Source organism: Chiloscyllium plagiosum, unplaced genomic scaffold (genome assembly GCF_037043375.1).
Source record: "Chiloscyllium plagiosum isolate Xiang-an unplaced genomic scaffold, Cpla_swu_hap1 HiC_scaffold_31, whole genome shotgun sequence".
Classification (NCBI taxonomy): domain Eukaryota; kingdom Metazoa; phylum Chordata; class Chondrichthyes; order Orectolobiformes; family Hemiscylliidae; genus Chiloscyllium; species Chiloscyllium plagiosum.
Genome location: NW_028270169.1, coordinates 56889503 through 56907953, shown reverse-complemented (window position 1 = coordinate 56907953; position 18451 = coordinate 56889503). Strand labels below are relative to the sequence as shown.

Sequence of the window (18451 nt, the reverse complement as noted above, 5' to 3'; positions counted from 1 at the left end):
GAGTGTCAGGATTTAACCTAGCAACAATGAAGGAACAATGATATATTTCCCAGCCAGGATGGTCACTCTCTTAAGAGGGGATCTTACTGGTGGCATACTCCCATCTATCTGCTACCCTTGTCCTTTGAACGATTGGATGTATGAGAAAAATGGGTGACCTACTGAAGTGCATCGTGTAGTTGATGTCAGTCATGAAGGAAGTGGTTAGGGTATTAATTATGCAGACAATTTATTCTAGATGGCGTTGACCATCTCAAATGTTGCTGGAGATGCACTCAAGAGAAAACGAGGACTGCAGATGCTGGAGACCAGAGTCAAAGAGTGGTGCTGGAAAGGCACAGCAGATCAGGCATAAGTCCTTCATCAGAAACGCACTCAGCAGTATTCTAGCAAATGCACAGATATCTTTCTCTGCACAAATAGAAGAATGACTACAAAATTTAACTAGCTGGAAGGTACATGGGGTACCCAAAAGGTCCTAAAATAATTGCAAGACTATCTGCCTGTACCTCCACAGTGCTGCTTGCTCCCCATACCCTTTAATCTTCAACCCATTAAATTCCATTTCAAAGAATTTAAGAATGCAATAATAGATTTCACACCTGAGTCTACCAAAGCTACAAAAGCACTCAAAATGAATTCTTTTTATATAGCTGCCATTTCTAGGAATTATACAATGCCAAAATGCTCCTTACCGTTTCTTTTGTGCTCGTAAGGTCAGCGTTTTATGCTGACCTCGTGTCTTGCTCGGCCATTTCAGAGGATTCACGGGTAGGCCAAACTAGGTAAGGGTAGCAGATTTCCTTCTCTAAAGCAGACATTAATGAACACTATTGGCTTTTACAACATTCAATGCTGGTCACCCCTCACTGAGACTGGCTTTCAACTCTGGATTTCTTTTTCCATGGTGAGATTTGAACCTGCTGCCTGGAGGAGATGCATCATTCGTCCAGCAACATGACGCCACCCCAACCCAAGAAATCAGAGGAACCACAGTTTAACATCATGTTTAATCAATACTTCATTTTTAAGAAACATCTGAGGCCAATGACATTGTGAGGAGAAAATAATTTGGTTCATGTGCTCACACACACACACTTCCATAATTAGAATACAATTCAGAGGCACCGTTTTGGCCATTTAGCATCCCAGACTACTTTGTACATTATATAGAGATGGGATGCTAATTACACAGAGCCATTCAGTACCAAAGAACATCTTTGTACAAAATCTATTGTGAAATAATTTAAAGCCCAGGATCATTCTGCCATTTAACAAGCATTATCATCGCAGGACGATCTTTGCCAGGAGGTGGAGAGACGATGTTAATTGGATACATCAATGATTAACACTTTACAAAACTCTTCAAATTTTCAAGGAACTTGATATACTCCTGGTGTTCCAAAGCTGTGCTCAGCTCAACCAGTTCATCAGCAAAAGTGTTATCAATCCCACGGTCTGCCAGGAAGTCCATCAGATGATCATAGAGGGCCTGTGGGAGACAGAGGTTAGGGTCTGCATGTGACAAACAGCAGGTATTCATGACTAAAACTGAGGGGTGTGTGCGTGTTAGAAGCTTAAAACACAAGTATCTCCAAAACAGCTACTGGATGGTTAAAATGCAAATATGGTCGTGCTGTCTCTAAAGTATTGAGGAACATCACTGACAAACCTATAACACTGCTCCCGCATATATCAGCCCGCAAGATCAAATCACACACTACAAAATGCTAAAACTCATTTAACTCAACCTGAAAACTTTGACAGCATGACTGATCGGAATGCTGTACACATCCGCAGCAATGTGAAGTGAAGGTAGGATCAGGAGCTGATGATGGCCTTTGTGGTTGGATAACACATCAACACATCACAAAGGTTTATACACAGGAAGCTTCTTTGACTGCACCAAAAAGGTGAGCAGCTCCTGTTGAAATACTGCACCAAGGAGACCCCAATAGCAGAAGAGGACGCTGAAGGCGGATAGCAAATCCATCAAAGTATTCAAGTGGAGCAGAAAACACCTTTGCCAGATGCCAGAAAAGAGTTTGTATTGGAAACTCTCTCCAGAATTTCAAATTCCTACATGCTTTGATAGTTACAAAGACTCAACAAGTTGCTTGCCCCCACTCACCCAGTCCAGGGAGTCTGTATTAAGGGTATAGCTGGTGTCTTTCCAATCATCTTCTCCCGTGGGCTGAAAGCTGACCTCTCTGATGGCAAAGATGTCACTGTCATCCTCCTCGCCACGCCCAATCTGTAACCGATTCAGACATTTTACACATCAAAATGGACAATGAATGAACAATCAGACTTCAAACAGTGTACCAAGAGTAGCCATACTAAGGATTTCTATCACAGCTTCTCTAATTAAGACACATTCTCATTTGGACAGGGATAACCAAGCCACTTGTTGTCAGGTCAGTATCCCAAACTTCCAAAACAACTCCATTGTGGAAGCACCAACCAAGAACTGTAGTAATCCAAGGCTCACCCACATTCTCCTTGGGCATTAAGGAATAAGTTAATAGATGTAGTGTCAATTCAGTGGAGTTTTTCCAATTCCCCACAGCACGTTCTTAGTCTTCTCATATCCTCCTGCAGGATCTGTATTTAAAAAGGTCAACATGCGCTCAACCTCATCTTGTGACTCCAATAAAAAAGTGATGTAAAAAGGCCCTGTCTCTTTGAATATCATCTCCTGATGCTCTGCTTGTACCACTCCACGCCACAGGACACTGGTGATCAGTTTTATCACCAGTCTGCAAATGTACCTGTTCCAAAAGATAGTAGTCCAAATAAACCTGTTGAACCATAATCTGGTATTGTGAGATTTTTAACTTTGTCCACCTCAGTCCAACAACAGCACCTGGATATCACAATTGCACATTGCAAGGTCTAGTTTGATGTTAAGAAAGATCATTCTTTATCTCAAGTGAAATTAGTTCATGACCATCCTACAGGGCAAGAACTGCTCCTGATTTGCTTTTTGTTGATTAAAGCCCTCCATCCTGCTACTTTAATTTGAAACATCAGGGGTTAAGAAACCAAATCAGCTTAGGGACTATGAATCCTGCAGCACATAACACCTCCTGACTCCCCAAAGCCTCTATACCATCTACAAGGCACAATGATGAGATACTCCCCACTTGCTTGGATAAATGCATCTCCAACAATACTCAAGCAGCTCAATATCCTCCAAGACAAAGCAGTTTGATCAGCACCCCATCTATCACTAAAGCATACTAGCAGCAGTATGTATGATACACTGCAGCAACTTTACAAGGATTATTCAAAAATACCCCTCAAACCTGCAATCTCTACCACCCAGAGGAAAAGGGCAGCAGATAAAAGGGAACACCACTCCTTGCGAGTTCTTGCCGAATGTAGAATCCGGCATGACTTGTGAATTACAACACTGTCCCTTTACTCTCATTAGGAAGTCGCCCTGGAACTCCCTCCGTGACAGCTGTGGGTGCTTCTACACCACAGAGACAACAGCAGATCAAGAAAGAAGCACACCACCACTTCCCTGGGCAGTAGTGCTTGAGGTGTGCAATAAAAGCTGGTGCTGCTACATGCCTCCACTAATTGCTCTTCCCAAACAATTTAAGTCATCTTGCTCTGCAACTACAATCCCATTCTAATGAATTCTGACTGCTTTCTGGTCATACCCCAGTTGGCACTGTAAACAGATGATAGTATCCCTGCAGTATGGCAGCAGGCCACTCAGTCCATCAAGCCACACTGACCCCCCAAAAGAGCACCCCACCCAGAACCATTCCCCCGTACCTGATCCCTGTAACCCTGCAATTACTATAGCTAATCCACCTAGCCTGCTCATCTCTGGACTGTAGGAGGTAAATGGAACACCCAGAGGAATCCTACACAGACACAGGGAGAACGTGCAAACTCCACACAGAAAATTGCCCGATGATGGAATCGAACCTAGGTCCTGGCACTGAGGCAGCAGTGCTAACCACTGAGACATCATGCAACCCTCTGGGAAACTAAGGGAGGGAAATAAATGCTGGTTTATCCGGTGATGCCAACATCCCACGGGGATCTCAAATGCACAGCCTCAAAAGGACAATGAAAGCAGACTGAATAGAATCATTAAAAAGGCAACTGGACAACTACTCAAAAGGGAAAATGCACATGTTTACAACAGCAAAGCCTTGGAGTGGGAGAAGACAGAGAACAAAGTGAAAATCCAGAATTGACTTTCCAACCAACGCTCAGCAGGAATACCCACCTCATCTTCAGGATAGTGGCAATCAAAAACTAGACTCTGGTTATTTGACAGCTTGGTCACTTCCACAACAAAGTTTGGGGTTGAGATGATTTCAGGCTGCAAAAAAATTCAATTATTTGTTAGACAGAAGATGACATTAGATTTTTTTTATTCTGTTGTTTAGATATAAAGAGCTAAAATTCCAAGAAACCAACCTCCTGACAGACCCAGCTGCTTTCTAAACTGGGAATAGACAAGAAGCAAAATTCAATGAAATCTCAGGCTTTTGATTTACCCCACTCCCTCACTCTCTCTCATCACTACTAGCTGTATCCTTTCTTCCAATAATCCTCTCCAGCCAACTCAATCTTTTGACATATTCATTATGCAATTCAATGCTTCAATTGCTAAATTTTAATCATTTAATTTTAAATTGGAAGCCTTGGAGGACTGGGAATCAGTGTGGTCAGCAAGTACAGGGTGAAAAGAGAGAATTAGGACAGAGGCAGCAGCATTTAGATTAATGGAGGGTGAAAGATGAGAAGCTGGACAGAGCATTGGAATGGTCTAGTCTGGATGCAATAACAGCACGGGTGAGGAATACAACATGCTGAGGTGGGTTGATGAAAGTGGGGGTATGTTTGATGGAAAAATATGCAATCTTTGCAAAGAAATAGTTATTCTAAGTACTTTACCCATTTGATTAATCATCTTAAAAGTCAATTAGATTACGCCACAATTTTCTACATTCGCCACTCTCTGCAAATGGCATTGAGCATAGATACAACTTCTTCATATCTCAGTGGAACAGGTATTGGGCCTCTCCTTTCTCAGGCCTGCTTCATAATATCCTTGGCCTGCTTCCTGTTACTTAAAGCTGAAGCTTCAGAACTCCTCCACTGTCAGTGTTACCTCCTATGTGCTGTTTTGACTTTTCCACCAAGTCAAAACACACCTTTAGATCAAAAAACTATAAACTCCCCAAGAGACTGATTAGCAAGGTTAGATCTCATGGAAGCTGAAAATATGTTGCTGGAAAAACGCAGCAGGTCAGGCAGCATCCAAGGAGCAGGAGAATCGACATTTCGGGCATGTGCCCTTCTTCAGGAATTCCAGAAGGGCTCACGCCCAAAACGTTGATTCTCCTGCTCCTTGGATGCTGCCTGAGCTGCTGCGCTTTTCCAGCAACACATTTTCAGCTCTGATCTCCAGCATCTGCAGTCCTCACCTTCTCCTAGATCTCATGGAATACAGGGAGAACTAGCTATTTGGATACAGAACTGGCTCAAAAGGTAGAAGACAGAGTGGTGGTGGTGGGTTGTTTTTCAGACTGGAGGCCTGTGACCAGTGGAGTGCCACAAGGATCAGTGCTAGGTCCTCTACTTTTTTGTCATTTACATAAATGATTTGGATGCGAGTATAAGAGGTACAGTTAGTAAGTTTACAGATGACACCAAAATTGGAAGTGTAGTGGACAGTGAAGAGGGTTACCTCAGATTACAACAGGATCTGGACCAGATGGGCCAATGGGCTGAGAAGTGGCAGATGGAGTTTAATTCAGAAAAATGCGAGGTGCTGCATTTTGGGAAAGCAAATCTTAGCAGGACTTGTACACTTAATGGTAAGGTCCTAGGGAGTGTTGCTGAACAAAGAGACCTTGGAGTGCAGGTTCATAGCTCCTTGAATGCAGAGTCACAGGGAGATAGGATAGTGAAGAAGGTGTTTGGTATGCTTTCCTTTATTGGTCAGAGTATTGAGTACAGGAGTTGGGAGGTCATGTTGCAGTTGTACAGGACATTGGTTAGACCACTGTTGGAATATTGCGTGCAATTCTGGTCTCCTTCCTATCGGAAAGATATTGTGAAACTTGAAAGGGTTCAGAAATGATTTACAAGGATGTTGCCAGGGTTGGAGGATCTGAGCTACAGGGAGAGGCTGAAGAGGCTGGGGCTGATTTCCCTAGAGCGTCAGAGGCTGAGGGGTGATCTTAGAGGTTTACAAAATTATGAGGGGCATGAATAGGATAAATAGATAAAGTCTTTTCCCTGGGGTTAGGGAGTCCAGAAACATAGGTTTAGGGCGAGGGGGGAAAGATATAAGAGAGACCCAAGGGGCAACTTTTTTTTTTTTACGCAGAGGGTGGTACGTGTATGGAATGAGCTGCCAGAGGATGTGGTGGAGGCTGGTACAATTGCAACATTTAAGAGGCATTTGGATGGGTATATGAATAGGAAGAGTTTGGAGGGATATGGGCCAGGTGCTGGCAGGGGGACTAGATTGGGTTGGGATATCTGGTCGGCATAGACGGGTTGGACCGAAGGGTCTGTTTCTGTGCTGTTCATTTCTATGACTCTATGACAACTGTTGAAAACATCAACAATACCTGAAGAGGGCCTTGCAACATCATCCCTAGCTTCCAACTGCCCTCCATCAGACCTAGCATGGTCATTCTGTATTACGAACAGCATTAACAATGTTCCTGAGATTTCCTCTTTGTATCTTCAAAGCTCCAAACAAGCTGTCCAATATATCTTCCCTCTTTGCAATTCAGCATTCATTGGGTAGTCACTAATTCTCAACTCTTCTTTCTTCAAGATTTCCCCTCAGCTCCTTCTCCAGTTTCAAGTTTTTTTAAAGAGACAAGCTTCAACTCTTTCAATTACTACTTCCTGATTTATATTGTCACTTTCCAACTTTCACCTTTATGGTCATTAATATTTCACATTGGTTTCTCAAATGTTTACTGCTAGGTTAAGCGCTTGATTGTGGGAATGGTTCACAATCCCAAATATCTAGTGTGTTTAAACGAAGAGCGAGTGGGTCTGAAAACCAGAATAAAACCACAAGCTCAGGTTGTCAAAAATATATTTTTGACAAATTACTTCTCGAATACGAGACACCCTACAGCACCCTGAAATTAAAAGTCACAAATTGATCCAGGAAATTTCGGTTGTTCAAACAACTGCAAGTTTACATTCAATACTTCATTTCAAATATCCGACAAGAGCAGAGAATCAGAACGAAGGTTTCCATGCACCAGACAAATCCTTCAAAAGTGAATCTCGGCAAAACATTCCACTCATTCCTACAAATTAGTCTCGTCTGCGTGTGCTCGATCAACAGCAGGTTAGACTTCCCCCGAACTGCTCTTTGTAGGCACTGTCAGTAGGTTTCTTCCATGTGCCAATACAGCCCATAGTGGTGAAGGTGACAGTGTGGAAGTCCTGCTAAGATTTGCTTTCCGGCTCAAGTGAAGTCAGGTATTATCGCTCCCCTGTCAGTTATGTCAGCCCAAGTGCGTTCTTCTGTGTCGTTGTGCCCATGAGTAACTTAAAAGGGACCAACTTACAGAGAGATGTTTGGAGGGGTTTCTGCACATCTCAGACGCAGCATTCAGACAACTGGTTGAATAATGGGGCATTTGTGAAGTCTCATGGCATCAGATCAAACATGGGGAGGAAACTTCCTCATTACCACCTCTTGCCCTCCCTTGGTTGATGTATCAGTACTCCTCCATGTCAAACACCACTTGGAGGATGTGTAGAGGGTGGCATGGGTGCGGAATGTCTGCTGGGCAGGGACTTCAATATCCATCAACGGGAGCACCAGTATTATAGGTATCGAGGGAAGCAACAAGAGGGAAACGCCTACAAAAACTCATCTTCTGCAGCTGAACCCTTGTGCAAACAAAAATCCCCCCATCACATTGAGATAACCCTCTATTCTTTTGTGGGGTCCTACCACAGTGATGTAAAGGATAGATTTCAAATAGGTTTAGAATCTCAAAACTAGGCATCCTCAAGGCATCAGCAGCAGAATTGTTAACAATCTCAATCTAACCTCATTGCAGGGCATATCCCCCATTCTGCCATTAAAATACAGCAGTCCTGGTTTGATGAATAGTGAGGGGAGCATGCCAGGCGCAGCACCAAATTTACTTAAAAAATAAAAAATGTCAACCTGGTGAAGGTACAAATCAGAACTCCTTTCATGAACAGGAATGGCACACAATCCAAGAATCTACAGATCCTAGCTCTGCTCTGCAGACCGGTCACATCCAGTCATGAATGGAGATGGGCACTTAAGACAACTCACTGGAGGAGAGGTTTCCACAAATGTCCCCATCCTCAATGGCAGAGAAGCCCAGTATACCAGAACAAAAGACAAAGCTGAAGCAAATGCAATATTCTCCAGCCAGCTGTGCAGAGTGGACAATCCATTTCGACCTCCTCCAGGGCCCCCAGAATCACAAATGCCAGTCTTCAACTAATTTCACGTGATATCGAGTAATAGTTGGAGGTACTGGACATTATAAAGGCTATGGCACTGACAACATTCCAGCAATATTACTGAGGACAAAGTCAGAACCGTACAGTACAGAAACAGACTCTTCAGTCCAACTCAGCCACGACAACCAGTCATCCAATCTGACCTAGTCCCAAGATATGCGCTCCAGAACTTGCTGCTCCCATAGCCAAGCTGTTCCAGTCCAACACTGCCATCTATTCAACAATGTTAAACATTGCCCAGGTATGTCCTGTACACAAAATGCAAGACAAATCCAACCCAGCATAAGATTTAAGTGAAAGACTTCAAATCTTTGCACAATCTCAATGTGAAATCACTGTTGACTTACTTTAACATTTGAAGTTGGTTAAAACAAAATGCAAAAAGACATTGAAATGGAATTAGTTGTTGTGACAAATGAACAATTCAGGTCACATCAATACTTTGTGAACTTCAATATAAACAGAGAATTGGTCTAATTTATTGTTTACTCGTTAGGTTAATACAGCCAAATTTTCTGAAGTAAAGTTAGTCTACTCCGCTGATAGGCTACCTGTTGAAATGCAGTTAAAACTGATGGATACAGAAACTACACAACCTGCATTAGATCAGAGACACGAGTGAAGAAAAATAAGAAAGGGAACGTTGGATGATTGGGACTTTATTGTCATGTGGCAGGTAAACTGACAAGTTGGGCTGAACGGCCTATTTTGTGCTGTACGTTTTAACAGGTTTCTCCATATGGACCCCTCTCTGTGATTCCCTTTCCTCAGTATCAGGAGACTACTAGAGGGGATATTGCTACTCTCCAGCAGCCAGGAACAAAATGGCAAAGTAAAGGCTTCAAAAGGTATAAACACAGTGAGAGTGGTGAGCAATGGTGTAAGTGGTACAGGCCTCTTTGCACCTCATTTAAATACTGCTGTACTGACAATGTTAGGTTGGATGAGGGGATGTTGTTAGCTTCCACATACCTTGATCGTACCCAGATCCACCTTTCCATACCTTCAGTCACCCTTCCAGATACACAGAACTCATTCTCTTAAAAATCTATTCGAGAGTAAGTTCAAAGTTCAACTCATTCTGTGTTAAATTTTGTACCAATTAGCAAGAACAATTTCGTTCACTGTTTGAATGCCACCTGTTTAAATGTTTTAGAAAAAGTGGTGCTTTAAACAGCCTTTTAAATACCCATGTACATTCTGCCCAGACAAATCTCCAGCACCAATTCCTATCAGTACAAAAGCCCACTCAATCCACCCTGACTCAGGAGGAATACATAATGAGCTTGCCTGTTTAATTATCTTCCAACTTTACCAAAGTGACTGCCAGAGCACTGTGGAAGATCAACCCATCTTACCTCATTCTCTGAGCCCTTCTGTTCTTCCTGTGGTTCTTCCTCCATTGTTGGTGGAATGCTGTTATTGATATTAAAGCTAACTGTAACCCTACAAACAGAAAGAGGTGAAAAAGGCTATGGGCAAACAATAAGCAGCCAGCTGCAGCTCTGAACCACAGACAGTAGAATGACAGCGAGCATGCTATGATTTCAGACTGCTCACAGCCATAAGTTCATTTAAAAACCAGTTCCAGTAAAGAATTTATCACAATATTTAAGAACTTGATAAATGGTGTTTTAAAACTGAACACTGGCAGTGCACAGGCAAATAAACCACCAGAACGTATCTGCAATGGTTAACATTATACTCTTTACTTGAAACTGGAAACTTTACAGACTAAATGTACAGCAAAAATCTATAACTTGATTCAATATACAAATTTGATTATGGTGTCAGTACAAAAAATTAAATCTTTAAGACTTCACACTGCTAGCTAAAAATAGGAGTTTGCTCGTTAACAGCCATTATGCGGTCTCATTTTTTGGACTCGTGTTGAAATTATAACAGACTCCCAACATATTTTCAAAACTGAAAATGCATTTTTCAGTGTGCAGTATATAGTTATTCTACATTCTTTTAGGACTGAATTAACTAGGTGCAGTGGTATTTGACAGTTTTGACCCCAGTGAGAGGTTGCGCATTTAAAGCCCCGCAGCAGGAACTTATATATTTGATAAAACCAATTACTGCAGATTCAGATCTGAAAGGCAAACAAGAAAATGCTGGAGAAACTCAAAAGATATGGCAGCATCTCCACTTCCAAAAAATGTGTTGCTGGACTCAACAGTATTTGTTTGGGGAAGCAATGGCCTGGAGATATTATTGCTTGGCCTTTTAATCTAGCCATGGCAGAAAGCCTCCTGCCTTTAGGGAAGGAAATCTGCCATCCTTACCTGCTCTGACCTGAAGTGACTCCAGACCCACAATAATGTGGTTGACTCTTAAATACCCTCTGGGCAATTAGGGATATACAATAAATTTTGGCCCAGCCAGAGTTAAACATCACATAATACCAGGGTATAGGCCAACAGGTTTACTTGGAAGTACTAGCTTTCCGAGCACTCCTCCTTCAGCAGGTAGCTGTACAGCAGAATCATAAGAATTTACAGGAAAAGATCAGTACCATGCAACTGAAACAACATATTGACACTGCAATCTTTTGCTATAGATTTTGTGTTTTATGATCTTGCTCCACAGCTACCTGAAGCAGCAGCTGTTCAAACTTCCAAACAGACCTGTTGGACTATAACCTAGTGTTGTGATTTTTAAACTTTGCCCACCCCAGTCCAACACTGGCACCTTCACATCATGGCCCAGCCAGAGACGTAGATATTTCATCAGTGAATGAAAAAAATCTCAACAGAAGCTATCAGGCTGGTTGGGTTTATCAGCACTGCTGTCTTTAATAATATATTCCTGGCAATCACCTACTGCAATACTGCAAAAAAGGATGTGCTTTTGAGGATGAGCTGTTAAACCAAGAGCCACCAACAAGTTCAGGCAAAATTTTATGGAATAAAAAAAGAGAACTGCTTGCATGTCCAAAATCCATTGTCATGACTTTAACTAAAAACATATAAACTGGCCATTTCCCCGAATGCTAAATGACCTCACTCACTTTTCACCGTCAACTTTCCGCACAAGTTTCGCCTCAGTCCCATTGAGCCCAATTTCCCAGCCTCCTGACACCTTCGGCAGGGTCGAAGTCTTCTGGATTTTCTTCTCCTCCTTGATTTCGTCAGCGAGGAATTCAGCGAATGCTTTGTCACCTACAGGGGCAATGCAAAAACCAGCCGGGTCAAATCACACATACAGCAACCCAAAGCTTCACAAGGTGAGGACCTGACCCTGAAGGTGGAGACACCTCCAACCTAGAGCCTCAGTCATAGAGGTCAAGAGCAGAGAAAAAGGCCCTTCAGCCCATCGACTCTGCACCCGTTAAATAAAATAAGCATCCAATTACTATAAAGCCGTGTTACAGTGTAACCTGTGTGCAGCTGGCCTGGCCAATGTGTGCACAGCAACACACCCCCTCACAGGGGAGACGGGGGGGGGAGACGGGGGGGGGGGGGGGGAGAGGGAGACGGGGGGGGGGGGGGGGGGGGAGGAGGGAGACGGGGGGGGGGGGGGGGGGGGAGGAGGGAGACGGGGGGGGGGGGGGGGGAGGAGGGAGACGGGGGGGGGGGGGGGGGAGGGAGACGGGGGGGGGGGGGAGGGAGACGGGGGGGGGAGGGAGACGGGGGGGGGGAGGGAGACGGGGGGGGGGAGGGAGGGGGAGGGAGACGGGGGGGGGGGGGGGGAGAGGGAGACGGGGGGGGGGGGGAGAGGGAGACGGGGGGGGGGGGGGGAGGAGGGAGACGGGGGGGGGGGGGGGGAGGAGGGAGACGGGGGGGGGGGGGAGGAGGGAGACGGGGGGGGGGGGGAGGAGGGAGACGGGGGGGGGGGGGGAGGGAGACGGGGGGGGGGGAGGGGGAGGGAGACGGGGGGGGGGGGGGGGAGGGAGACGGGGGGGGGGAGGGAGGGGGAGGGAGACGGGGGGGGGGAGGGAGACGGGGGGGGGGAGGGAGGGGGAGGGAGACGGGGGGGGGGGGGGGAGAGGGAGACGGGGGGGGGGGGGGGAGAGGGAGACGGGGGGGGGGGGGGGAGGAGGGAGACGGGGGGGGGGGGGGGGGAGGAGGGAGACGGGGGGGGGGGGGGGGGGAGGAGGGAGACGGGGGGGGGGGGAGGAGGGAGACGGGGGGGGGGGGGGGAGGGAGACGGGGGGGGGGAGGGGGAGGGAGACGGGGGGGGGAGGGAGACGGGGGGGGGGGGAGGGGGAGGGAGACGGGGGGGGGGGGGGGGAGGGAGACGGGGGGGGAGACGGGGGGGCGGGGGGGGACGGAACCAGGATCTGACCCCCTCCCTCCTCTCCCTGACCCTGCCCCTCACCCTCACCCTCCGTGTGTAGGGCCCCGCAGCCGCAGGACACGCCGTTGAGCTGGTGGCTGGAGCCGAGCGGCCTGCGGCCCGAGGCCGAGCTACAGAGCAGCCACATGGAGCGGGTGAGGCCGCGGATCCCCGGAGGCCCGGGCCGCAGGACGGAGGCGAGCGGCGGGGGCGAGGTGACCCGAGGGCCCAGGCGGGAGGAGGCGGACACAAGCCGGGAGAGAACACGGAGCCTCAGCATAGCGGCAGGGAACAGCGTGGGGACCATCACCCGGAACCGGAAACCCAGGGCACACCGCCACCAATCAGCTGCTGGGCTGGAGGGGGGAAACCAATCAGCTGCTGGGCTGGGTGGGGGGGAACCAATCAGCTGCTGGGCTGGGGGGGGGAACCAATCAGCTGCTGGGCTGGGGGGGAACCAATCAGCTGCTGGGCTGGGTGGGGGGGAACCAATCAGCTGCTGGGCTGGGGGGGGAACCAATCAGCTGCTGGGCTGGGGGGGGAACCAATCAGCTGCTGGGCTGGGGGGGGAACCAATCAGCTGCTGGGCTGGGGGGGGAACCAATCAGCTGCTGGGCTGGGGGGGGTAGAACCAATACCTGCTGGGACAGGGGGGGGGAGGAGAACCAATCACCTGCTGGGACAGGGGGGGGGGAACCAATCACCTGCTGGGACAGGGGGGGGAACCAATCACCTGCTGGGACAGGGGGGGGAACCAATCACCTGCTGGGACGGGGGGGGGGGGAACCAATCACCTGCTGGGACGGGGGGGGGGAACCAATCACCTGCTGGGACGGGGGGGGGGGAACCAATCACCTGCTGGGACGGGGGGGGAACCAATCACCTGCTGGGACAGGGGGGGGAACCAATCACCTGCTGGGACAGGGGGGGGAACCAATCACCTGCTGGGACAGGGGGGGGGGAACCAATCACCTGCTGGGACGGGGGGGGGGGGGAACCAATCAGCTGCTGGGCTGGGGGGGGGGGAACCAATCAGCTGCTGGGACGGGGGGGGGGGGGAAACCAATCAGCTGCTGGGCTGGGGGGGGGAACCAATCAGCTGCTGGGCTGGGGGGGGGGGAAACCAATCAGCTGCTGGGCTGGGGGGGGGGGGGGAACCAATCAGCTGCTGGGCTGGGGGGGGGGGAACCAATCAGCTGCTGGGCTGGGGGGGGGGGGGGAACCAATCAGCTGCTGGGCTGGGGGGGGGAGAAACCAATCAGCTGCTGGGCTGGGACAGGAGGGGGAAACACCAATCAGCTGCTTGGCTGGAGGGAGGGAGGGAGGGAGGGGGGGACATCAATCAGCTGCTGGGACGTTGGGGGGGGGGGGAAATCAATCAAATGCAGGGATTGAGGGACTAAGGTGGTGAGACCAACAGCATCTGTGATGGAGAGAACAATTAACTGCTGGGATTGATGGAGAAATCAGGTGCTGATATTGAGACATGTCTTCTGGAATCAAGATACCAATCAGTGTTCAGGCTCAAAGTACCAATCAACTGCCGGGATTAAGGGTCCAATCAACTGCCGGGATTAAGGGTCCAATCACTTGCTTGTATGGAGGGACCAGTCAGTTTCTGGGATTGAGAGATGAATCATTTTCTGGGGTTGATAAACCAGTCATCTTCAGGCAATGGGGATAAATAAGCTTCTGGAATGGAGGGCTTAGCTGTTTGCATATGTATAATTAGAACATAGAACAATACAGCACAGAACAGAACAGGCCCTTCGGCCCACGATGTTGTGCCGAATATTTGTCCTAGCTGAAGCACCCATCCATGTACCTATCCAATTGCCGCTTAAAGGTCACCAATGATTCTGACTCTGCCTCTCCCACAGGCAGCGCATTCCATGCCCCCACCACTCTCTGGGTAAAGAACCTACCCCTGACATCCCCCCCCTATACCTTCCACCCTTCACCTTAAATTTATGTCCCCTTGTAACACACTGTTGTACCCGGGGAAAAAAAGTTTCTGACTGTCTACTCTATCTATTCCCCTGATCATCATATAAACTTCTATCAAGTCACCCCTCATCCTTCGCCGTTCCAATGAGAAAAGGCCTAGCACTCTCAACCTATCCTCGTACAACCTATTCTCCATTCCAGGTAACATCCTGTTAAGTTTTCTATGCACCCTCTCCAAAGCTTCCACATCTTTACTAAAATGAGGCGACCAGAACTGCACACAGTGCTCCAAATGTGGCCTTATCAAGGTCCTATACAGCTGCAACATCACTTCACGACTCTTGAATTCAATCCCTCTGCTAATGAATGCTAATACACCATAGGCCTTCTTACAAGCTCTATCCACCTGAGTGGCAACTTTCAAAGATCTATGAACATAGACCCCAAGATCCCTCTGCTCCTCCACCTTACTAAGAACCCTACCGTTAACTCTGTATTCCGCATTCTTATTTGTCCTTCCAAAATGGACAACCTCACACTTGACAGGGTTGAACTCCATCTGCCACTCCTCAGCCCAGCTCGGCATCATATCTAAGTCCCTCTGCAGCCGACAACAGTCCTCCTCACTGTCCACAACTCCACCAATCTTCATATCATCTGCAAATTTACTGACCCACCCTTCGACTCCCTCTTCCAAGTCATTAATGAAAATTACAAACAGCAGAGGACCCAGAACTGATCCCTGCGGAACTCCTCTTGTAACTGGGCTCCAGGCTGAATATTTACCATCTACCACCACTCTCTGACTTCGACCGGTTAGCCAGTTCTCTGTCCAACTGGCCAAACTCCCACTATCCCATGCCTCCTGACTTTCCGCATAAGCCTACTATGGGGAACCTTATCAAATGCCTTACTAAAATCCATGTACACTACATCCAGTGCTCTACCCTCATCCACATGCTTAGTCACCTCCTCAAAGAATTCAATAAGACTTGTAAGGCAAGACCTACCCCTCACAAATCCGTGCTGGCTGTCCCTAATCAAGCAGTGTCTTTCCAGATACTCATAAATCCTAACCCTCAGTACACTTTCCATTACTTTGCCTACCACCGAAGTAAGACTAACTGGCCTGTAATTCCCGGGGTTATCCATATTCCCTTTTTTGAACAGGGGCACAACATTCGCCACTCTCCAGTGCCCTGGCACCACCCCCATTGACAGTGAAGACGAAAAGATCATTGCCAACGGTTCTGCAATTTCCTCTTGCTTCCCACATAATCCTAGGATATATCCCGTCAGGCCTGGGGGACTTGTCTATCCTCAAGTTGTTCAAAATGCCCAACACATCTTCCTTCCTAACAAGTATCTCCTCTAGCTTACCAGTCTGTTTCACACTCTCCTCTTCAACAATACGGTCCCTCTCGTTTGTAAATACTGAAGAAAAGTACTCATTCAAGACCTCTCCTATCTCTTCCGACTCAATACACACATCTCCCACTACTGTCCTTGATCGGACCTACCCTCGTTCTCGTCATTCTCATGTTTCTCACATACGCATAAAAGGCCTTGGGGTTATCCTTGATCCCACCCGCCAAAGATTTTTCATGCCCTCTCTTAGCTCTCCTAATCCCTTTCTTCAGCTCCCTCCTGGCTATCCTGTATCCCTCCAACGCTCTGTCTGAACCTGGTTTCCTCAACCTTATATAAACCTCCTTCTTCCTCCTTACAAAACATTCAACCTCCCTCGTCAACCAAGGTTCCCTCACACGACCATCTCTTTCCTGCCTGACAGGTACATACATATCAAGGACACGTCGTATCTGTTCCTTGAAAAAGTTCCACATTTCCACGACATCCTTCCCTGACAGCCTATGCTCCCAACTTATGCTCCTCAGATCCTGTCTTGCAGCATCGTATTTACCCTTACTCCAATTGTAAAACCTGCCCTGTTGCACGCACCTCTCTCTCTCTCCATAACCAAGGTGAAAGTCACAGAATTGTGGTCACCATCACCAAAGTGCTCACCCACTAACAAGCCCATCACTTGTCCCGGTTCGTTACCAAGTACCAAATCCAATATGGCCTCCCCTCTGGTCAGACAATCTACATACGGAGTTAGAAAAGCTTCCTGGACACACTGCACAAACACCCCCCCATCCAATCTACTTGATCTAAAGAGCTTCCAATCAATATTTGGGAAGTTGAAAATCGCCCATGACTATTACCCTGTGGCTTCTGCACCTTTCCAAAATCTGTTTCCCAATCTGTTTCTCCACATCTCTGCTGCTATTGGGGGGCCTATAGTAAACACCCAACAAGGTGACTACTCCTTTCCTATTTCTGACTTCAGCCCATACTACCTCCAAAGGCAGATCCCCCTCGAACTGCCTTTCTGCAGCCGTTATACCATTTCTAATTGCAACGCCACCCCCTCTCCTTTTTTACTACCCCCCTAATCTTACTGAAACATCTGTAACTAGGAACTTCCAACAACCATTCCTGTCCCTCTTCTATCCACATTTCCGTGATGGCCACAAAATCGTAGTCCCAAGTACCGATCCATGCCTTAAGTTCACCCACCTTATTTCCGATACTCCTTGCGTTGAAGTATACACACTTGAGCCCATCTCTGCGTCCGCAAGTAGTCCCTGTCAGTGCTACCTTCTCCACAGCGTCCTTACATTCTTGGACATCCTGAAAAACAGCTAACCTACTTGCTGGACTACAAGTGTGGATCCCATCCCATCCCATCCCCCTGCCAAATTAGCTTAATTAGTTGTTGGGATCAAGGGACCAATCAACAGCTAAAATGGATGGAATCAATCAACTGCTGGGATTATGAACCAATCATCTGCTTGGGCTGAGGACACAAAAAACAAGGGACCAACCATTTGCTGGGATTTAGAAATCAATCAGCCACTGAGGTCTAAAGACCAATTAGCTGCTGGGATCGAGGGAGCAGTCAGCTGTTGGGATCAAGAGACCAATCTGGTCCTTTAATCCCAGCAGCTGGTATAAAGGGACCATAAAGGGCAGTGCTTGTCACTGGCCACCCGGGTGTTTTCCTATCTTCCTGGTGGTGGAAATTGAATAAAGATTGGTGCACTTTGTGTCTTTCACTGTGTCTCACCCCTGCACACACACACCATGGGTGCTGGGGGAAAAAATAAACACTACCGCACTTAGGTGGTAGTGTGGGGGGGTTAAAAAAAAAAAAATAATAAACAGGAGTATTTGCCTTAGAAAAAAAAAAAAATAAAGGGACCATAAAGGGCAGTGCTTGTCACTGGCCACCCGGGTGTTTTCCTATCTTCCTGGTGGTGGAAATTGAATAAAGATTGGTGCACTTTGTGTCTTCCACTGTGTCTCACACCTGCACACACACAAAAAAAAGAAAAAAAAGAAAGAAAAAAAAAGAAAAAAAAAAGAAATAAAGGGACCATAAAGGGCAGTGCTTGTCACTGGCCACCCGGGTGTTTTCCTATCTTCCTGGTGGTGGAAATTGAATAAAGATTGGTGCACTTTGTGTCTTCCACTGTGTCTCACACCTGCGCACACACACACCATGGGTGCTGGGGATAAAATAAGCACTACCGCACTTAGGTGGTAGTGTGGGGGTTAAATTAAAAAAAATGAAAGTAAAAAAAAAATTTTAAAAAAGGGAAGTGTCACTGCCCTTTGATGTAAAAAAAAAGTAAAG

General features: G+C 47.2%; 1 protein-coding gene across 2 annotated transcripts; it reads right to left on the bottom strand.

Moving 5' to 3' along the window:
* Window positions 1–991: 991 nt before the first annotated feature.
* On the bottom strand, window positions 992–13139 carry c1qbp (complement C1q binding protein). 2 transcript variants are annotated; one of them, XM_087977565.1, is made up of 6 exons: window positions 12847–13139; window positions 11537–11687; window positions 9879–9966; window positions 4253–4348; window positions 2132–2254; window positions 992–1492 (listed from the first exon to the last, which is right to left on the bottom strand). In XM_087977565.1, the coding sequence occupies exons 1-6, from the start codon at window positions 13109–13111 to the stop codon at window positions 1346–1348; spliced, it is 870 nt and encodes a 289-aa protein (XP_087833691.1). In that variant the 5' UTR covers window positions 13112–13139; the 3' UTR covers window positions 992–1345. The 2 variants fall into 2 exon arrangements, with proteins under 2 accessions (XP_087833691.1, XP_087833692.1); XM_087977566.1 differs by having other exon boundaries at window positions 12853–13139.
* Between the last annotated feature and the right edge of the window lie 5312 nt (window positions 13140–18451).